Consider the following 24042-nt stretch of genomic DNA (forward strand, 5'->3'; position numbering starts at 1 on the left):
AGAGTGCCAAATAGGGAGAAATGTCAGCTATCGGTGTGGTAGATCGGGTCACTTGGCACGAGACTGTTATGTATAGTGGAGTAATGCTCCCGCTCCCAGACCATTTTAAGGAAATATCTAAGCACCCCGAGGCGGTTAGAAGAGGAATACCCTGCAGGTGCGAGTCTGCACGCTGACACTGGGTGATGCTAAGGCAGCTGGCGATGTGGTGACAGGTACCATTAATATGCTTTCAATTAAAGCTATTGTTTTATTTGACTCAGGGGCCACACATTATTTTGTGTGTAGTGACCCAAAGAATTATGGTATTTAAATAATAAGAGAAAGAGAGAAAGGAAATTGTATTTTGAATTTTAAACAGGGGTCTCATCGACGAACATACCACGTTCGTTGACGAACGCGCTTGAGGGGATCATCGACGAGGACACGTGTCTCATCAACAAGAAGATACCGAGAGGCTATATTCAGTTTTGAATTTCATCGACGGGGAATAGGTGTTTGTTGACAAACTTTCTTCGTGGCCTCGTCGACAAAGTGACGTGTCTCATTGATGAAGGCCAGTGTATAAATAGTCTAAACTCAATTTTTCTGCAAAAAAAAAATCATGAAAAATCTCTCTCTCTCTCTTGTTCGTCATTTCCCCTTTCTTTCTAAGATTTTGGGTCGGATTCTTGTCGGTTCGACGATCCGAAGCCATCACGACATTCCTGGAAAAGTTCTCTTCAAGTCTGCTGGAGTGGATCGTTGGTGGGGTTAGCTTGGATTCCATCCAAAATTCAAAGTAAGAGTTTTTATTTGGTATTTGGCCTACCCACAGTTGTAGAAAATGTAGTACTCGAAAAAATACTAAAGTTTTGTTCAGGGGAATATTATTTTCAGGGTGTTGAACGGCGAACCCTGCGGGGGTAAGACTAGACATTGTACCGGCTTTTCAGAAATCAAGTAAGGGAATAAACTAAGTCAAGATTTTTACAGAAATGTATTTGTTATATTATAGCATTTAATTTCAGATAAATATGTATATTATAAAATTATGTTGGGAATAATGTTGTTAATCAGAAATATGTTTAATACCAAATTTGTGTGGCATGAGTAAAATTTACCATGGAAAATTATGATGATAGAATATTATGTTTTAATTCTTCTAGGAAAATGTTAAAATGATACAGGGTTTTATATAATATATCGGCGTATAGGGCGAGGATTTTTATATAATATATCGGCGTACGGGCCAAGGATTTTTATATAATATATTGGCGTACAGGTCGAGGATTTTTATATAATATATGTTGGCATACAGGCCGAGGATTGATGTAGGACAATCCTAGGAACCCTAGTCCTACCAAAGACCCTCTCACAAATGCACACACCAGATACACTTTAAGATGGGAATTTAATTAACTGCAATGACCAATATAAATTATATGCGAGAACTACAGGTTGTGGAAAATTCAAAAAGTTATAGGATTCATGTAGACTTGTCCTTAAGGACCTAATCAAGTAGGATAAGATAATTACTTGAAAGATGGTAAATTCAAGCCTTAGAATTAAGTCTAAACATGCAAATTATATATCTTTAGAATAAGACACAATCAAGCATTCAAGTATGAAAATCTTTTGGACTTTGAAGAGTTTGTCTACAGATATTATTCAAAGACATGCAATGGATATTTTGAAAAGGCTAATGGAAGGTAAATATCATATTGGCTATCTAGGAGTTATTTTGGAAGTAATTGAAATGAGCTTACTGAAATTATTCAGAATGATGAACACAACACACTCAAACCTTGCTCGATATCTCGAATGGTGATTCTCGGCTTTTCTTGGGGTTGTGATTAATCTGCTTGACTGTTGAAGTACTAATCTCAAAAAATAGCTACTGGAATGGTAATATGGAAAATGGATAATGATAATCTCGTGGCCTCTCACCACTCAATCTCCAAAGGAGAAGGGATGTGGTCTCTCACCACTCACTCACAAAGAGGGAACAAGCTTAAAGCTTAAGCACAAGGCAATAAATCTTGATTCAATTCAAAATACTTGATGTCGCTAATAACTTACATGCCCAGATATATATAGAGATGTTGGAACAACCCTCCAACCATAAGTAAATAAAATATAACAAGCTTTGAATGGAAAATGATAAAATGAAACTAAAAAGTCAAAAATGTAAAATTTTCAAAACAAATAGTCTCATTCTTCGGCCTTCTAGACGTTCCATACTTTGAATTAGTTCACATACCATATACCAAATTAAATATATGGAAGTATTCTTTGCAACACACTTTGAACCACTCCATTTGGACTTTTCTTGGGAAAGTTATGGCATATTTGGTGAGAGGTGTGCAGCTGTCCATGTGATGCAAAATTTCTGGACGAATGCCTACTGTTATTGGGCTTCCAAGCCGTGCACAATTTGAATTTCATGGTTTTCCCTATACCCAAAGAAAGGTATGGGAGTTTTCTTTCCAGACCAATTGGAATCGGGTTATTTGGGCTTCTGTAGATGAAGTTATGCATTTTCTTGTACAGGTGCGCAGTTGCCTTCATCCCAGCGAATGCATCCACGTGACACCATCTTAGCGAATGTTATGTTTGGGGAATGTTGATCCCCATCAAGGATTTTTATATGATATGTCGGCGTACAACCAAGGGTTTTATATGAAATATCGGTGTACGGGCCGAAGGTTTTTATATGATATGCAATACCGGCATACAGGCTGTGATTATAAAATATGAAATGTCGGCGTAAGGACTAATGGTTTAATGATATGTTATGCAAAAACAATATGAAGGAATTAACTTGACAGTTATTACTATGAATAGCCATGTATCATTATTTGGAAATATGTTATATGTTATCAGAACCTGGTTGGCTTGGTTTAGGCTATCACGAAGCACGGTACCGTAACTATATGATCATGATCATAATTATGTTAGTGCTACTGCTTGTCGTATGGGGCAGTGGGAGATTGGAAGTTGATGTGGTATATTGTAGCGTTGGCACCCTCTGGTGTACGGACCAGGACTGGCAGAACCATCGTACTTACAAACTTTTGCTTTGATTCGGTAGTGGTTGGCTAGCCATTGTCGGGTCCCGCCTTTGGGCTGCATAACTCAGTTATGTGGGGGTAAGACATGACACCAGTCAGCTAACCATCCAGGATGTTTTCTATGTACATTAATATGAGATGAATTATGTATATGGAAATTTGGTATGTTATATCATGTTATGATTATATATGTTTTCCCATATATGTTTTCCCATATATGATACTGACAGTTTTATTATGTATATGTACTGTTATATGTATAACACGAAATTACTCATATTGCCACACACTGATATTAGCTTATTTCCTTTACTGAGAGGTGTCTCAGCCCAAATTATATAAACATTTCAGGAGCCCCAAATAGGAGAGCAAATAAAGCTCCGTAGCGTTAGAGTCCAGCTGTTTTATCCTGTCTAAAAGGTAAGTCTTTTGTTAGGGTCAGACGGATTTTTGGATGGCGACCTTAGGACTCTCTTGGATATTTTGAGGTTGTATATATATATTCATATGATGGTGATAGTAAACTCTGGTATTGTGTTGAATGGAAAATTGATATGTGTATGTTATTACGTTTCCTGTTGCTTAGGTATCAGTATTGTGTTTTAGGTATTTCCCTGGTACTCATGGGTTTAGGTTGATTATGATTTGTCAGAGTTATTATATTGAATATTATTATGGCAAAAAAAATATGGTAAATAAGCAAGTTGTTACATTGTGTCTATGGGGTACGCTAAATTATGTGGGGTAGAAACTCAACTGTTAGACACCAAGTTGTTAGCAGCCACACCGAAAAAGTTAGTAGTGAGGTGTCAAAGGGTGCTCAAAGGCTATCCAGTTGATATTTAGGGGAGAGTATTACCAGCTCATTTAGTAGTGTTAGACATGCATGAGTTTGATATGATTTTGGGAATGGATTAGTTAGCTGCTAATTATGCTAGCATCAACTGTCATCCGAAATAGGTAATATTCAGACCTCCTGGAGAGCAGGAGTTTAGATTTGTGGGGTCACGCGTGTGTTCCTCACCACAGCTTGTGTCAACCATTCAAGCGAAGAGACTACTCCTAGACGGATGTCAGGGGTATATAGCTTGTGTAAAGGAAGTGATAGAAAAACAATTAAAGCCTACCGATATTCCAGTGGTGAAGGAATTTTCAGATGTTTTTCCACAGGAGCTACTTAGATTGCCTTCTGACCGTGAGATTGACTTTACTATTGATTTACTTCTAGGGACGACACCGATTTCTAAAGATTCCTACATAATGGCTCCAGCAGAATTGAGAGAGTTAAAAGATCAATTGCAAGAATTATTAGGTAAAAGGTTTATCAGACCTAGTGTATCACCTTAGGGAGCACCAATTCTGTTTATAAAGAAGAAAGACAGGATGATGAGGATGTGCATAGATTACAGAGAAATAAATAAAGTAACTTTTAAGAACAAGTATTGTTGATTTAGGTGTAATCCTAAAAGGGGGGGGGGGTGAATTGGGCATTTTAAAATCTTTCAAACTTATTTACCACTTAATCTTGATTTATAAGTTTAACAAATTAAATGCAGGAATTTTAGGCTGATGTATATTTATTTTATCAATACATTCTTTTTACCCAATTAATTGCGTGTGAGGTTATTAAAACATACACATATAAAATATGAGTAATGAAATGCAGTGTACAAAATAAAAAGATAAGGGACGAGAGAAGGCAAACGCGATTTTACGAGGTTTAGCCAACCCGGCCTACGTCCTCGCCTTGAGCAACCCACTCAAGGATTCCACTAAAATCCCTGCTCCTTAAATTGGGTCGGAGCTTCTCTTACATCTGCTGCTTACAAGAGATACAACTCTCTCCTCAAATCCAGTTCACAACTCGAACCGTGATTACAATATAATATCAAATCTGTAAAACACTCAATGTTGCTTCTAACAAAGCTAAGTAAGTACAATTGAAATTCCTAACACATAATCATATGACGAAACTTGAAGCTTAGTATGTATGAAACAATACAATCGTTGAATGAATGATATATGCTTCAACACACAATTTCCCTTTTTTATCAAAACTCCCAAATAATGATATAATTAAAAAGCTTTGGAAAAAATATGATTCGAGTTCAACTTCTTTAATGCACAAATATCAAATATGATCTTGTTAACAAGTTTGTCTTCAATATTATAAAGATCTAAATCAATAAGCTTTTTCCCAAATTTTCAATCACAATATGATCTTTGTAATATGCAAATTAATATATGTATATACATGATGTGATTACCAAAGATCAAAACCAAATATTAGATTTTTCAGAAAATATCCCTCAATGATATATATAGTTATGAACTTCTAAGGATATTTAATCAAATGGTTTTGAAGTATCAAAGATATCAAGTCTTTAACTAGATATACTCTTGAATCAAAAATTATTCAACCAATGGCAAAAATCTTTCTCAAGTAATGATCTTGTCAAAAACAATCTCTATATGTATATGAACACTCAAGATCAATCTCTCTAATGATATTCAATAATAAATGATGAGATGAGAAACTCTTGAAAATAATAAGTCGATTTACCAAACCTCAATACCAAGTTGAAATCAAGATGTGTAAATGAATTTCCTTTGATTTTCTGAGTTGATTTGCCTAAACTTGATGAGTATAAGTTGGAGTGCAGGCAATTGTATAGCAATATGTTCAAGTCTCTCAATTCTGTGTCAAAAAATGTTTTCTTCTCTTCTCGTTGATTTTGGCTTTCGCACTAGGGTTTAGATGTTCAATATATAGGTATCTTGCCCTTAGAATAAATCTCGACCGTTGGATAAAAAACTAGCTCGCATGTTCTCTCATTAAAAATCATATTTTAAAACTTTCCCGTAGGTTCAAACGACTGAGGTTAAAGGCCCAGAAGACTAAAGTTCCTTAGTGCTTCAAAAAATTAACCTGGATACAAGGTCAGACGACTGAAGTTGGGGTTCAGTCTTCTGAAGTGTCGTGTTCAGACGACTAAAGTCTGAGTTCAGTCTTCTGAGGTGCTTCTGATAGGTTCTGTGTTTCACCATAAATTCTTCAGATGACTGAATTTAATCTTTGGTCTTCTGAATAAATTCTTCAGACGACTAAACGTATCTTCGATCTTCTAAAGTGCAATCTTCATACGACTGAACGTTGAGTTCGATCTTCTGAAATGCAATCTTCATACGACTGAACGTTGAGTTTGGTCCTCTAAAGTGACTATTTCCTGAATTTTTTATTTATAATTTAAAAAAAAAAACTGCTTTGCTCTCTTTCTTGGCTCTTTTATAAAAATATTTTCTGGGGTTTTAAAAATATTTCTAAGTCCATAAATATCCCCTAATGATGTTCATGAGATGCATGAGTTCTAAAGTCATTCTAGGGTATATGTTGAGCCTCAAATTAAATCATATGAAACATGTGAATACATTAGTTCTAAGTATCCATTCCCATGACGATCTTGAACTTGTCGCTTGCATTTTCATTCTTCAACTCTTTCAGTTCCATGGATTGTGCCAAGATATGTATGTTTTAATTTTCATGACTTCCATGACTTGTCATCCTTCCGTGCATGTTATATAATGTTTATATTCACAATCTCAATGCACAGATCAAATACCAAGTAATTTGTTATTATCAAAATCGGATTGGACTCATAGAGTCAACAATCTCCCCTTTTTTGATGATTGTCGACACCCCAATTTTAACCAGACCACTTTCCTGGAAAGACCCGGTGCAATAAAAGCTCACTTTGAATTCCAAAAATTAGAGGATCCTTTTTGAAAAGCCTAATGTTTTAAATTGAGTCTCAGTATGTTAATTTGAGTCTCAATATGTTTAGTCGAGTGTCGGCGTTTCTATTTGAGTCCTAGTATTTTTAATTAGAGTCTTGTTTTAAAACCGAGTCCCGTTTTTTTTCAATCGAGTCCTTATATTTTTGATTGAGTCCCGGTGTTTTTAAATTGAGTCTTGATGGTTTTAGCTAAGTCTCGGCATTTTTATTTGAGTCCCGGTGTTCAAATTGAGTTCCGGTATTTTCAAAAAAAAAAAAAAAAGTCTTCTTTTGTTTTAAAATTGAATCTTTCAATTTGAGTATTTTAATTTTTTAAATTGAGTTTTTCTAAATTTGTCTAATTTTTAGGAGTCGAGTCGCTTTAATTTTTACCGAGTTGTCTTTCCGAGTCCAGTTCCTTCCAGTTTTTGGGAATCAAGTATTATTAAAATTGGGTTTTTCATTTGTGGAAAATAAAATGGGACAACAAAAAATAATAAATATAAAAAATAAATAAAAAAGGGAAGCACGTGTGAGAGGGATATTTTCTTTCCCAAAAAGAGTCGCGTGCGAACTAATTTTTGGCGCGACTCTCCATTTCTCACTTACGGGGGCACGCACAGGAGGGAATTCTTTTCTGTTGAGAAAAGAATATTTTTTGGTTAAAGATATTTCCTGCTCCCGCATGCTTTTTGCGCGCCAAAACTTTCTGCAGAGTCCCTCTAAGTGCATTACTCGCACTGTTCACCGGGGGGGCATGAGCAGGGGTGATCTTCTTTCCACTCTCATTCCCCATCGTCATCTCTTCTCTTCCTCTCCATTAACCTCTCTCTGATATCTCTCGCTCCCCTTTTCATCTCTGTCCCCCGGCCATCACCACCCAATAACAGCAGCCGCGACCTCCTAAACCTCACCGGCAGCAGACTCATATCTCTCCCTCATCCCCACAGACTACCCCCCGAGCTCTGCTGCTCTCTGACCCTACCCGAACCTCCATTGCCACCTCTCGCAGACCCCAAGCCTTTCCTTCACCCACGAAAACACCCGACAACCAGCCACCATCACCTGCAAATCCCCTCAGTCAACACCAGACAGCCGAGACACCAGCACTCCAGCTAATTCTGCTCGTTCAGGTCTTTCATAGATTGGGGGGCAGACGCAAATTGAAATGTTTTTGTTATGAGTTATTGTTCTTAATTTTCGGTTGGAGCTTGGAATACGTCACAGAGTGATTTGAAGGTAAGGCTCGAATTTCTTTACTGCATCTATTTGTTATGGTTTGAAATTGGTTGAGCTAGTGTCATTAGAAACGTCATGGCGTGGTGGTGGAGCACAGCATAGTGAGAGAATGGAACTTTGATCTCACACACATTATGACACACACAGCCTCACACCATCTCCAGCATAAGCGGCAGGAAATCAGCAACACCACCGTCATCGCAGACCACCCTCTGGCTCCCCCCATCTCAATCAGACTCTCCATCCTACCCGAGCCCAGTGCTCTCCCTGCTACCCCACCATCACCACATTGTCATTCCCCACTCTTTCCTGCAGCTCATAGCCATAACCGGCCATCTCCACAGATCTGAACCGATCACCCCCTCGCCAAACCTTCTGATTCCCTCTCCATTCCCAGCAACCATCACATACTCTCCCTTACTCCCAGCCGCAGCCCCCCACCAACCTACCTCTCTGCTCCATACCATATCCATAACCACCGGCCACCTATAACCATCTCCAGCCATCCTTAACCACCCGAGCATCCGACAACTCCAGCAAGACGCGCAATCACGACAGGTCCTCACGGCCTGCACACACTCTTGCTCACGGTCATTCCCCATCTGCTCCAGCTGCTCCATCCTCTCTCAGCTTCGTCACCGCACCATCACTAGCGTCACCAACCTCACTGTCACTACGGTCAGCGTCCAACAACTCCGGCAACTCGTCTCGCCCTCGTCCGTTTTTTCTCTGGCAGGAGCAGTGATCATCGTCTCCGGTTCTGATCGAGCATCGACGTCTCCGGGTGAGTTTGATTATTTTCTGTTCTTTATTTTGTTTGTTTATTTGAATTTCCTGCCCACCTCTGTGCCATTGGTTTTGATTCAAATTGGGGGTATCGTATGGACTTGTTGTGTGCTCCTCCCCTACTAAGACGTCCGGAATGCCGGAATGGTCAGAGCTCCGTCAATTGTTGGCGTCAAATGGATCAAGTTACAATTGTAACTGCTAGTGGAACAGGTGCTAGTAGATATGGAATAATTGTTGTGTTTGGCGTCAAATGGATCAAGTTACAAATATGGTTATATTTGGTGGAAGGTTTGGAAACTTCCGGAGATGATGTTTGCAACAAGGCGTAGTTTAGCTGATGCTTCTTCCAAGATGGCTAGATAACCTGAGACTGTTTACTCATCAGCCTCGGCAGCTAAGGGACATTTATCGTTGAGAATTGATCGTGCGGATCATAATTTGGATGAGCGTGCAGAACTTGATGCTGAGGAGGTTTCTGAAATACAAGGGGAAATGAATACGATTGGCGTGAAATTTCAATCTGTTGACCACGCAGTTCAAACTCTGGGAACCAAAATTAGTGGATTAGAAGGGAAACAGGATCTCAGAAATGAAGGAGTAAAGAGGCTCTGTGAATATGTCTGAAGCTTGGAAAATAGCAGAACCATGGAGCGTATTCAGGCATCTCCATCCACTAACCCCCACTGTACACACACCTACACACTACTCACGCACCCCATGCATCAGCACATACATCTTTACATTAACTTACACACTGTTTCACACACTGTTTACACGCACTGTTTCACACACTATTCACACACACTGCCTCACCCAATAAAATACACACCAGACACATACACCCACTAAAACACACACTGTTTCACACACCACTCCTACACCTACTGCCACACACACCCTGCACACCCACCTATACACACACTACTACACTATTACACACTATTCATTGATCACTTTTTGTAGTGGTTAATGGGTAGGGGTGAGCATAATTCGGGGAAAACCGAATTAACCGAATTAACCGACCGAAATTGGTCGGTTCGGTTCGGTTAAAAAATTATGTTCGGTCGGTTCGGTTATGCTTTCCAACATTTCGGTGAATCGGGTTTCGGTTCGGTTAATGGAGAATGTTAATTCGGTTAACCGATTAACCGAATTAATAATTAATTAAATTTAAATATAAATTAGTAAATTAAAATCTGGTTATTATTATTCTGGTATTCTCTCAAACTCTCAGGCTCAGTCTCACACTCAGCCAGAACGCAGAGCGGCAGAAGACCCTCCCTCACTGGCAGTGAGTCACTGCCTCTCTCTCGCTCACCTGAGCTCGCTCCTCCGCAGTCCACACCAGACACCACCGGTCCACCAGACTCCAGCTTCACGCGATGCCGTCGTATGTGTCCATCGCCGTCGCCATCGCCGGCCATCGTCACCAACACGGCAACAGACTACACAGTCATTGCTCTCTGAAATCGGAAGGCCATCACTGAGTCACTGCCTCTCTCCCACTCATCCGAGCTCACTGCTCCGCACCGCCATCGCCATCGTCGTCGCCGTCCATCGTCACCAGCACACAAGCTGACAAGCACCCTCTCATTCTCATTTCTCCTCTCGTGCACATACCAGTTCACTGAGAAGTGAGAACCACCCCGAGTCCCCTTCCCTCACTTCTCGGGAAGCTTCCCCCCTTCCCTCACTTCTCGGATACACCTTCCCGGCTTCCCCCCTTCCCTCACTTCTCGGTTAAATTCGGTTAACCGAATTACCCGAAAAATAAATTCGGTCGGTTCGGTTCGGTTCAGCCAAACGGTTCGGTCGGTTCGGTTAACAGTTTTCTTTAACCGAAAATTTCGGTTAATTCGGTTAATTAACCGAATATGGCCGAACCGACCGTTTGCTCACCCCTATTAATGGGTACTCCACGCACACACCCTAACCCACACATCCACATGCACGCGTTTTTCATACTCCAAGCACATTTTTTACACATGTTTCACATTTCCTGCACATACATTTTTTACATACTCACACATGTGCCACATGGGCACCCCGAGTTGACATGGCCTTGACCGGGCCTAAAACGGGTCGACCATTTTTGGACCAGTTTTTTGTCGAACCAGTCGAGTCTTCTGAACCGGTATGAAACCGGTTCAGTCTACCATTTTGTTCCTCATCTTCCTTCTTTTAATTTTTGGGGATCTTGCTTTAATTTCTTTTTTGTTATTTAATTGCTTCGGAAGAATGTTGAAAAATCCTAAAAATCATATGGTCTCGACCAAGACCTTAAACTGGTTTTCTCCCAAACCACTCAACGTTTGACCAGTGCATCATCCCCCAAACCGGTTCACACCGATTTTCTCCATATCACTTGCTTATTATTTAGATATGCAAAAAATTCACCAAAATCACAAAATTCTCAAAAATCCCAAAAACATTTTTATACTTTAATTTCCATTGATTTTTTTTTTGGTGTTATTTTGAAGTTCAGGAAAAATTACAAAAATCACAAAAAATGTTTTCACACTTAGGAAAAATCACAAAAATATTTTTTAAGCACAGAAAATCATTTTCATCCCGAACAAACTGTAAAAACCTCTCGGAATAGTATTTTCCTACTTAGAAAAACTTATAGATTTCAAAACCCTCGGAAGCGTATTTTGTATCTTATTTTTGATTTTTCTTCCCGATGATTGCAACAAAGGGCATGAACTCTTCGGAGTATTGGATTGCCCTAGTTATGAGGGAATACCTATATAGTATTTTCATTTTTTGGTTTTTGGAAGGAAATAATTGTTAAAGGCTTATTACATTTATTTCGAGATAATTTTTGATTTATCTGGTACCGTTCATAGGAACGGGCGTGTAGGGGGTGCTAATACCTTCCCTTCACGTAACTGTACTCCTGAACTCGACTCTGGTAAGGCAGGCCGATTCTACCCTTAATGGGGTAGCAATCAAGTATTCTAACCGCACTTCAAAATGTTAGTGGCGATTCCATCACACATTATTTTCCATGAAAATATTTTTTTTCAAAATCACACATTCCACATTTCTTCTTGTTCACTAGCCGAACCCACATGGTTGGGCCTGGGACGTCGCGACAATGATGACAAATATACAAGAAAAAATATATAATAGGTTACGCCTAACAAGGCTCCCCCCCAAGTAATGCAACAAATATTCAATAAATGAAATATGCTTATGTCAAATAAGATATACTCATGCTCATACACAATTAGTTTTGCCAACCCATTTTTGCATTTTTCTCTTATAGCCTGATTCTTCTCCCTCGTTACACAACTAGTGGTGCCAACAATTTTTGCTATTCTTATCACCCTTTACACAATTAGTTGTGCCAACAATTTTTGCCCTAATTCTTCTCTCCCTTTTGACATCAACAAAAAAGTGTTTAATAAAAATGCATGAGTGGACATTAACCTTATGTTTTTCTCTCCTTTGAAATCTTAAAGTTTTAAACTTGTTCAACTATCAGATTTGAAAAAAAATTTACTTCTCCTCCTTGCTAATGCATAAAGCTGTGTTGAATGTAAATTGCCTTGTGAACATACACAGTGTGGCAAATTTTAGAGATTTTGTGAGGATACCAAATGTTAATTAATGTGATACCAAATGTTTACATCTTAACAATGCGATACCGAATGAGAATAAATGAGCTGACTTTTTTTTTAACAAATTGTGAATGTGAAGTGACGTTGCTCCCCCTGAATTATGTCATCTAATATAATTTTAGGCAACCTCTCAACTATGCATCAGACCTAATTCACACCTAATTTGGATAAACCTATCCTCGGTAAGTGGTTTCGTGAATGTCTGTCCATTGTTTATCCGTGCATACAAATTCAAGTGTCACATCCCCTTTTTGTACATGATCAAGAAGAAAGTGATGACATATTTCTATATGCTTAGTTCGTGAATGTAATATGAGATTCTTTGAGATGTTTATTGTACTCGTATTATCGCATCTTATAAGGATTGTTTTATAACTTTATCCAAAATGCGTCAGTTGTTTCATGTATAGCGTTTGAGCACAATAACTACTTGCCGCTATGTATTCTGTCTCAGCTGTGGAAAGAGCTACTGAATTCTATTTTTTGGAAAACCAAGAAACTAACGAATGTCCTAAGAAATTACATGTACCATTCGTGCTCTTCCTATCTACTTTGCTACCCGCAAAATCAGCATCTGAATAGTTGATGATCTCAAAAGATGTATACTTGGGATACCATAATCCAATTTCCACAATTCCTATCAGGTATCTAAGTATTCGTTTAATAGCTAGCAAATGTGACTCTTTTGGTGCAGTCTGAAATCTAGCGCACAAACATACGCTAAACATTATGTCAGGTCTGTTGGCAGTCATATATAGTAAGCTACCAATCATTCCACGATATAGGTTGACATCCATTGGTATACCTTGTTCATCTTTGTCTAATTTCAATGAAGCGCTCATAGGTGTTCCTAATATTTTTCCATCTTTCATATTAAACTTTTTGAGTAGATCTCTAATATACTTTGATTGATTAATGAATATTCCATGTTTCGCTTGTTTGATCTGAAGCCCTAGGAAGAAATTTCGTTCACCCATCATGCTTGTTTCAAATTCATTTTATATAGTATTAGCAAATTTATTACACAATTCTTTATTTTTAGCTCCAAATATGATATCATCTACATATACTTGAACAAGGAGGATGTCATCTTTCTTAGACTTTATGAACATAGTTGTATCTATCTTTCCTCTTATAAATCCATTTTTTAGTAGAAAATCGCTTAACCTTTCATACCAAGCTCTAGGAACTTGCTTTAAACCGTACAAGGCTTTTGTTAGTCTATAAACGTGATCTAGATTCTTATGGTTCTCAAAGCCTTGGGGTTGTTCTACATATACCTCTTCACTTATGTAGCCATTTAAAAATGCGCTTTTGACATCTATTTGATATATCTTGAAATCCTTAAAAGTAGCATTGGCTAAAAGCATTTGAATGATTCCCATTCTAGTTACGGGTGCAAAGGTTTCTTCAAAATCTATTCCTACTTCCTGGTTGTATCTCTGAGCTACTAGTCTTGCCTTATTTCTAACAACTATCCCATGTTCATCTTTCTTGTTCTTATATATCCATTTTGTTCCAATGATTGTCTTATCCTCAAGTCTAGGGAAGAATGTCCATACTTTGTTTCTCTCAAACTGATTTAACTCTTTTTGCATAGACATCACCCATGATTCATCCTCGATTGCTTCACTCACATTCCTCAGTTCTTCTTGAGATAGAAAGGCAAAGTGACTAATCATATTCCTAAGTGAGGATCGTGTGGCTACTCCACGTGATGGTTCACCTATTATTTGATTAATGAGATGATTCTTTATGTACTTCCATTCTCTAGGTGGTTCATTAACCTAATTTTCAATTTGATTAGTTTCAGTAGATGGTTCCTTAATTTTATTTTTCTTTTCTGAATCATTCTCGATGGATAGTTTCTTAAATTCCTTATTTATCTCAATTTCATCTTCATTAGTTCTTTTTTAGAAGGGATTTGACTCATTGAACACTACATGAATAGATTCTATGGTCGTTAATGTTCGTTTGTTATATACTCTATAGGCTTTACTAAGGCATACCCTAGGAAGATACCTTCATCTCATTTCACATCAAATTTTCCTAAATGTTCATTGTATCTAAGCACAAAACATTTACAGCCAAAGGCATGAAAATATGCTATGTTTGGTCTATGACCGTTCCATAATTCATACGGAGTTTTATTAAGAGATGGTCTAATCAAAACTCTATTTAGAACATAACATGCGGTATTTACTACCTCAGCCCCAGAAATACTTAGGTAATTTATGTTCGTTAAGCATAGTTTTGGCCATTTCTTGTATAGACCTATTTTTCCTTTCAACTACACCATTCTGTTGTGGTGTTCTAGGAGTTGAAAAATTATGAACAATTGCTAATGAATTACAATAGTCTTCCATGCCTTGATTTTTAAATTATCTACCCCTATCACTTCAAATTTTAGTGATAGTATATCCCTTTTCATTTTGGATTTTCTTGCATAGGTTTATGAATTGTTCACACGCTTCATCTTTGTGACCTAAGAATAGTACCTATTTATATCTTGAATAATCATCAACTATGACGAATGTGTATGATTTTCCTCCTAAACTCTGAATTGAGTTTGGACCAAATAAGTCTAAGTGTAGCATTTGAAGTGACCTAATAGTGGAGATTTCTTTCTTCTTATTAAAACTTGTTCTTGCTTGTTTTCCTAGTTGATAAGCCTCACAGATTTTATCTTTGACGAATTTTGTCTTAGGCAATCCCTTAACTAGTTTAGATATTAACTCCATGTTTGCGTGTCTTAGTTTTCTATGCCAAATCCAACGAATTTCATTCATAACAGAGAAGCATGTCACACTCTGTGAGGTTAAGTTATCAAAACTGGTGGTATATAAGTTTTCATGACGCTCAGCAGTGAACAATATCTTATTATCAGTTTTGTATTCAATAATGCACTGGTCATGTTCAAAAGACACTTTGTAACCTTTATCACACAGTTGGCTTATACTCAATAAGTTGCGTTTTAAGTCATTAACCAGTAAAACATCATTTATAATTAGTGATGAATCATTACCAACTTTACCTACACCTGTGATCCTTCCTTTAGCATTATCTCCAAAAGTGACAAATCCTTCATCCTTGGGTGTGATGGATGTGAACTTCGCTTTATCCCCGGTCATGTGATGTGAACATCCACTATCCATATACCATTTGTCTTTTGAGGAGGATAATCTTAAGCATATTTGCAAGACACAATCAAATAACTACTTTTGGTACCTAGATTTTCTTGGCTCCATGGGGGTTAGTACTAGATTCTTTTTTGACTTTCCAGACTTTCTTAATTTTGATATCTTTATTTTTGAAAGGACAGTCAAATTTTATGTGACCCAACCTCTTATATTTAAAACATGCAATATTTCTATGATAGTCCTTAGTTGGAACATATGATTTTGACTCTCTTACAAAATATCTCATGTAAAGATGCATCTCTTTTAGATTTTTCTTCCCATTAAAACTAAGACCTTCATTCTCTAGGGAATTTCTTTGAGCTCCTAAGAGTTTTTCAAAGTTATTTTGTCATTCAATAAATTTACAGATAATATCAAATTTATCTTTCAAATTCTTTTCTAGCTCCTTAATTTTCAAATCCTTTTCTTTCATGAGAGATGCATAAGATTCATTTTGACGTTCAACTAAACTTGAAAGTTCTTTGATTTTATTTTTCAAATCAGAAATTTTCTTAATTTTCTTCTCAAGTATTTTAATAGTGTACAAATATTCTTATTTCAGTTCATCATATGAAAACATGTCATTCTCATTTTCAGAGTTACTAGAATAATAAGAAGATGATGAGAATGATGATTGTACCTCAAGGTCATCATGTGCCATTAGACATAGATTGGCAATCTTGTCATCACTGGATTCAGATTCTGAACAGCTTGTGTTGTGCGTATCCCAACCGACTTTTAGCGTCTTCTTCTTTTTCTTGGAGGCTTTCATTAGTTTGGGACACTCAGGCTTGATGTGTCCAACCTCTCTACAGTTGTAGCATGTTGGTGGATCTTCCTTTTTTTCTTCATGCTTGACTCTCCTCTTTCTAATTTTGAGTTCTGGAATTTTCTGTTGAACTTTTTATTATTCTTCAAGAACTTTCCGAACTTCTTTGTTAGCAAGGCCATGTTGTCATCTGATTCAGAATCACTTCTTCACTGGAGCAGTGAGATGATGCCTTAAGCGTTGTGGCTTTCTTTGCTTTGCTTTGCTCATTCTTCCTCTCATTTATTGCAAGCTCATAGGTGATGAGCGATCCAATGAGTTCATCAACAGACATCTCTTTGAGATTTTTCCCTTCTGCTATTGTCGTAGCTTTTGCTTCCCACACTGGAAGTAGTTCCCCGAGTATTTTCCTAATCAACTCATAAGTAAGGTAAGATTTTCCAAGTGCATTTAAAGAATTTGTGATGTGTGTGAATCTTGTGTATATGGATTGAATAGATTCATCAGCAGTCATTCTAAATGCTTCATATTCACTGGTGAGTATGTCTATCCTACTATCTTTTACTTCCTTAGTGCTTTCATATGTAATTTCTAATTTTCTCAAATTTCTTTAGCAGAGTTACATGCCATTACCCTATTAAATTCATTTACATCTAATACACAGAAAAACAAGTTCATCGCAGTAGCATTTATTTGTACTGATTTCCAGTCCTCTTCAGTATATTTATCTTCAGTTTTAGGTACATTCACCTCATCAATTATTTTCATAGGAACATGATTTCCCTTAGTAACTATTTTTCATACCTTCCAATCTACATTTAACAGGTATATGCTCATCCTATGTTTCAAATAGGTGTAATTTACACTACAAAAAATTGGTGGTCTAGTGGATGAGTGTCCTTCATCAGATGGAGTTACACCGATGTGTGCCATGTGATCATTTTACAAATGAACAATTACATCTATGTAAACCTGCTCTGATACCAAATGTTAATTTAAGTGTAATCCCAAGAGGGGGGTGAATTGGGATCTTTCAAACTTATTTACCACTTAATCCCGATTTCTAAGTTGAACAAATTAAATGCAAGAATTTTAGGCTGATGTAAATTTATTTTATCAATGAATTCTTTTTATCCAATTAATTGCGTGTGAGATTATTCAAACATACACACATAAAATATGAGTAATAAAATGCAGTGCAGAAAATAAAAAAATAAGGGAAGAGAGAAGGCAAATGTGATTTTATGAGGTTCAGCCAACCCGGTCTACGTCCTCGCCTTGAGCAACCCACTCAAGGATTCCACTAAAATCTCTGCTCCTTAAATTGGGACGGAGCTTCTCTTACATCCGCTGCTTACAAGAGGTACAACTTCCTCCTAATCTGCTGCTTACAAGAGATACAACTCGCTCCTCACATTCGGTTCACAACTCGAACTATAATTACAATATAATATCAAATCTGTAAAACACTCAATGTTACTTCTAACAAAGCTAAGTAAGTACAATTGAAATTCCTAATACATAATCATATGATGAAACTTAAAGCTCAGTATGTATGGAATGATACAATCGTTGAATGAATGATATATGCTTCAACACATAATTTCCCTTTTTATCAAAACTCCCAAATAATGATATGATTAAAAGCTTTGGAGAAAATATGATTCGAGTTCAACTTCTTTAATGCACAAATATCAAATATGATCTTGTCAAAAACAATCTCTATATGTATATGAACACTCAAGATCAATCTCTTTAATGATATTCAATAATAAATGATGAGATGAGAAACTCTTAAAAATAATAAGTTGATTTACCAAACCTCAATACCAAGTTGAAATCAAAATGTGTAAATGAATTCCCTTTGATTTTTTGAGTTGATTTGCCCAAGCTTCATGAGTATAAGTTGGAGTGCAGGCAATCGTATAGCAATATGTTCAAGTCTCTTAATTTTATGTCAAAAAGATGTTCTCTTCTCTTCTCGTTGATCTTGGCTTTCGCACTAGGGTTTAGATGTTCAATATATAGGTATCTTGCAATTAGAATAAATCTCGATCGTTGGATAAAAAAACTAGGTCGCGTGTTCTCTCATTAAAAATCATATTTTTAAACTTTCCTACAGGTTCATACGACTGAGGTTAAAGGCCCAGACGACTAAGTTCCTTAGAGCTTCAAAAAATTAACTTGGATACAAGGTCAGACGACTGAAGTTGGGGTTCAATCTTCTGAAGTGTCGGGTTTAGACGACTGAAGTCTGAGTTCAGTCTTCTAAGGTGCTTCTGTCAGGTTCTGTGTTTCACCATAAATTCTTTAGATGACTGAACTTAATATTCAGTCTTCTGAAGAAATTCTTCAGACGATTGAACGTATCTTCAGTCTTCTGAAGTGCAATCTTTAGACGACTGAACGTTGAGTTCGGTCTTCTGAAGTGACTATTTCCTGAATTTTTTCTTTATAGTTTAAAAAAAATTGCTTTTCTTTCTTTCTTGGCTCTATTATAAAATTATTTTTCGGGGTTTTAAAAATATTTCTAAGTTCATAAATATCTCTTAATGATGTTCATGAGATACACGAGTCCTAAGGTCATTGTAAGGTATATGTTGAGCCTCAAGTTAAATCATATGAAACATGTGAATCCACTAGTTCTAAGTACCAATTCCCATGATGATCTTGAACTTGTCGCTTGCATCTTCATTTTTCAACTCTTTCAGTTCCATGGATTGTGCCAAGATATGTATACTTTAATTTTTATAGCTTCCATGACTTTTCATCCTTCTGTGCATGTTATATATTTTTCATGTTCACAATCTCAATGCATAATTCAAATACCAAGTGATTTGTCATTATCAAAAGTGGATTGGACTCAGAGTCAACAAGTATCTTCTTCCCTGTATTGATGACTTATTCGATCAGCTCTAGGGTACACGTGTTTATTCAAAGATTGATCTACGCTCTGGGTACCATCAAGTGAAGGTCAAGGCAGATGATATCTTCAAGACAATGTTCCGAACTTGGTATGGCCACTATAAGTTTCTGGTCTTGCCATTCAAATTGACAAATGCTCCTGCTGCATTTATGGATCCAATGAGCAAAGTTTTTCATTAGGACTTGGACTAGTTTGTAGTGGTTTTCATTGATGATATATTGGTCTATTCGAGGATTTTCGAGGAGCAGGAGACACATTTAAGGCTGGTACTTCAGATACTCAGAGAAAGGAAAATGTATGCCAAATTCAAGAAGTGTAAATTCTGATTAGAGAAAGTTGTATTCCTTGGGCATGTGATATCCGAAGATGGAATCTCTGTAGATACCAGCAAGATTGATGTAGTGGTAAATAAGGTGAGATCGAAGAATGTTCAGGAGATTAGAAGTTTCTCGAGACTGGCGGGATATTATCGCCGGTTCATAGAGGGATTTTCTAAACTATCAGGGCCTTTGACATGACTAACAAAGAAGAATGCTAAGTTTTAATGAAATGATGATTGTGAGTAGAGCTTTCAGGAGTTGAAACAATGAATAGTCACTGCATCAATTTTGACCATTCCATCAGGGGATGGAGATTTTGTGATCTACAGTGACGCATCCTTGAAAGGACTTGGGTGTGTATTGATGTAGTAAGGGAAAGTGGTGGCATACGCTTCTCGACAACTCAAAGAATATGAAAAGAATTATCTGAAGCATGATTTAGAGTTGGATGCAGTGGTGTACGCCTTAAAGATCTAGAGGCATTATATGTATGGTGGGAAATGTGAAATCTTTACAGATCATAAGAGTTTGAAATATTTCTTCACACATAAAGAGTTGAATATAAGGCAGAGGAGATGGTTGGAGTTAATTAAAAACTATGATTGCATCATCAGTTACCACCTGAGAAAAGTAAATGTGGTAGCTGATGTGTTGAGTCGTAAATAAGGGAGCGCATCTGTATCAGCGATAGTAATTGCACATCAGATCAGAATGAATTTAAAAAGACTCAGTGTGGAGCTTGTAGAGGGTAATCATCAGGCGTTTATCACTAATCTAGTGGTACAACCCACATTACAGGAAAGAATTAAAGTTGCTCAGGTGAAAGATGTGGAGTTAATGAAGAATATAGATAAGGTGTAGAGTGGTCAGGGAGCAGAGTTTAGTATTTCAAATAACGGAGCTTTGAGGTTCCGTACCAAAATTTGTGTGCCTGCAGATGCTGAGATTAAAAGAACCATTTCGTAAGAGGCGCACCGTTCCCTATATATAGTACATCCTAGGAGTACGAAAATGTACAAGAAGTTGAGGTTATCCTTCTAGTGGAACAATATGAAGAAAGAGATTGCTGAATATGTAGGGTAGTATTTGACATTCCAACAGGTGAAAGCTGAGCATTAGAGATCGATGGGACCATTGCAACCACTTCACATTCTCGAATGGAAGTGGGAGCATATTTCTATGGACTTTGTATCGGGGTTATCGCCGGCATTGCATGGATAGGATGCCCATCTGGGTGGTCGTTAATAGACTAACGAAGACAGTCCATTTTCTTCCCATTAGAGTGAACTACTCCATGGGTAGATTGGCAGAACTATACATACAGGAAATAGTCAGATTGCATGGAGTGCCTATATCCATCGTTTTTTATCGGGACCACATTTCACGTCTTAGTTCTGGAAAAGCTTACATAGATCTTTGGGATCCCAGTTGGCTTTTAGCATGACCTTTCATCCTTAGATCGATAAACAGACTGAGAGGACTATTCAGATATTGGAAGATATGCTACGAGCATGTGTGTTGGATTTTGGGAGCAATTGGATGCATTTATGCCACTAGTCGAGTTTTCTCATAATAACAGCTACCAGGTCAGTATTGGGATGGCCCCATACTAAGCATTGTATGGTGAGAGGTATCTATCTCTGTTATATTGGGATGAAATTGGAGAAAAGCAGATATTGGGACCAGAGATGGTACACTGGGCTTTTGAGAAAGTCAAACTTATTCAGCAAAGAATTAAGACAACTTTGAGCCAACAGAAAAGCTATGCAGATACCCGTTGACGAGCGCTAGAATTTGGTGTAGGAGATCATGTGTTTTTGAGAATTGTGCCAATGAAAGGAGTAATGAGATTACGGAAGAAGGGTAAGCTTAGCCCTAGGTATATTGGGCTGCTTAAGATATTGGAAAAAGTTGGCCTAGTTGCCTACATGTTAGTGTTACCCCCAGCGCTATACAGAATCCACGATGTATTTCATGTGTCTATGTTGAAGAAATACATCTCAGATCCATCTCACATAATAAGTTATGAAGTACTGGAGATTGGTGAGACCTTGTCTTATGAAGAAATACCAGTTCAGGTCTTAGATTATAAAAAGCAGCAACTATGCACCAAGAAAATCCCACTAGTGAAAGTACTGTGGAGGAATCATGCAGTTAAGGAGGCTTCATGGGAGTTGGAGGAGGAATGCATCAGAAGTACCCACACCTATTTAGTGGGGGTCCGGCAGTAGTCAGAAAGGAAAGGTAATGGTTTGGGTAAGAAATCATGTATGTAGTAGATTTTTGTGCAGGTTAATTAGTTGTATGTAATAGTTTTGTGTTTTGGTTCATTTTGAGAGAGTTTTGGTTTAGTTATTGTAATCTCCCAGAACCCTATATGTAACCACGGTATTCCTTCGCCATAAGTGAGGGTAATTAATAAAATTTCAGCGATTTTTTTTCTTAAGATTGGTACTATAGATAGATGACAAATTTCAATGACGAAAATTTTATAAAGAGGGGAGGATGTAAAGACCTGGAAAATAGGAATAATAAGAAAATCAGAGGAAAAGGGAGAAATGATTTAGTGAAGGACCAAACCGTCAATGATTTTTGTGGGAGCTCAGAAAACTATCGACGGTTTTGTGTAATCGCGGCCTAGTAACGGTAAAACAGTGAAAAACGGAAGGGTTAAAACCCAAATCGTCGACAATTTTGGGGAAACCATCGAAGGTTTCGTCTAGAAGAGGCTTATATGTTTAGTCCTGCAGCTCATTTTTCTTAAGGAAAATTTAATTCTTTTTTTCTCTCTCTTAGGGCTGCGGCTCTCCTTCCTTCACTCTTCAATTTCTCATCCAATTTTAGCCCAAATCAGTTGATAAACGTGATTTTGGGATCCAGACGGTGATTCTCCGTAGTTTGACTAAAGTAATTTCAAGAATTGGCAGTTCAGGCACAACTCCAAAATTAGGGTAAGGAGGTTGTTTTCGAGTTTTGTTGATTATTTAAGGAATATGCGTTAATGAATATTAATATAGAGTGTTTTAGGGTTGAATTGACTGGTTTGGGGTTTATGAATATAAGGGTTTTGCTTGTACACCACAGGCGCAGGTTAGGGTCCCTGTGGGTTTATCTTTAGGAATCAGGTAAGGGGATAGATTAAGTCAAGTATTTTCATAAAGTTAATTATTGAATATACAATATTTGATTTAGAAATTTACATATGATTTAATATGGTTTCTAAGATTACTGATGTTGAACTGAGGAAACTTTGAAAACAAATTTAATATTATTTTGTCAACAAAATATGTTTTCCTAGACCTAATAATTTATTACATAGTACTCACTTGTGTATGACATGAGTATAAATTTTATTGTAAATAATGGTATGTCAGAATATTTTATGAATTCACAGTACAAGCATGATTTGACCACAGTTTTTAGAAAAAAACTATAATCACTACATAAATTATATTTTCACTATATTAATATTCAGCCGGCCCAAATGTTGTGATATTCAGCCGGCGCAGATGCCGTGATATTCAGTCAGTGTAGATGCCGTGTCTAGATATATTTATAACAAATATCCAGAAATATTATTATTATGACAGATTTTACATAAAATCATGAAACAGTATTATTACAACTATTTATAAAATATACTATATGATAGCAAAACCCTGATGGACTAAGTATGTTATGAGCATGGTACCATAGCTAGCTAGCTAGATTGGACAGTGTAACCCCTGTGTGCTGACTCGAGAAATGTTGCGGAGAGTCGGATGGGCGGACTAGGTTAGTGTTAGCTGACAGTGTAACCCTTGTGTGCCGACCCGAGAAGTGTTGCGGCGAGTAGGATGGGCGGACCAGGTTCATGTTGACCGACAGTGCAACCACACTATTTAGAAAGTGTTGAGTTCGAGGCCGATTAGCCCTGAAGTGTTGCGGAGAGTAGGACACCCACTGTGTGTCAACCCAAGAAGTGTTCCAATAAGTTTTTCTTATCATCATAATACTATTCATTTTATTTATTTATTTAATTAAATATAATATTTATTTGTTTATTATATATATATATTTAGGATTACATTTACACATATTATTTTTGGAGTCGCTACATGATCAAATTGTTTATACTTAGTTTAAACCCTTTTGCTTATGTCAAAAGGGAGAGAATTTTATGAGCAACATGATAAATGATTTTATAACTAAAAAGGAAATTTTTTTAGGGCAAATTTTTTTTAAGGGGTAATTATCTGAGTTTTACTGTGTTTTAATGTTAAAACTAAATGCATGATTATTTGAAATGTCTTTTGTCTTGTGATATGCTCGAACTACACTGCTTATATTTTTTAGTTATACATATTGTTAGGGGGAGTCTTTTCAGGT

General features: G+C 37.1%; 1 protein-coding gene across 1 annotated transcript; it reads left to right on the forward strand.

The window, feature by feature from the left end:
- The first annotated feature begins 8946 nt into the window (after positions 1–8946).
- LOC131158745 (uncharacterized) lies at positions 8947–10433 on the forward strand. The gene is made up of 3 exons (XM_058113603.1): positions 8947–9142; positions 9240–9472; positions 10089–10433. Exons 1-3 carry the CDS (start codon positions 8947–8949, stop codon positions 10431–10433), a joined length of 774 nt encoding a protein of 257 aa, XP_057969586.1.
- Positions 10434–24042: the final 13609 nt, after the last annotated feature.

Source organism: Malania oleifera, chromosome 6, assembly GCF_029873635.1.
Source record: "Malania oleifera isolate guangnan ecotype guangnan chromosome 6, ASM2987363v1, whole genome shotgun sequence".
Classification (NCBI taxonomy): Eukaryota; Viridiplantae; Streptophyta; class Magnoliopsida; order Santalales; family Ximeniaceae; genus Malania; species Malania oleifera.

Excerpts from the sequence above, each read along its gene's own strand:
- LOC131158745 (XM_058113603.1), top strand. The coding sequence starts at position 8,947 with ATGGACTTGTTGTGTGCTCCTCCCCTACTAAGACGTCCGGAATGCCGG. Across the intron at positions 9,143-9,239 it reads ATGGTTATATTTGGTGGAAG|CCTCGGCAGCTAAGGGACAT; the intron begins GTTTGGAAACTT and ends TTTACTCATCAG. Across the intron at positions 9,473-10,088 it reads TAAAGAGGCTCTGTGAATAT|GCTCAGTCTCACACTCAGCC; the intron begins GTCTGAAGCTTG and ends TCAAACTCTCAG.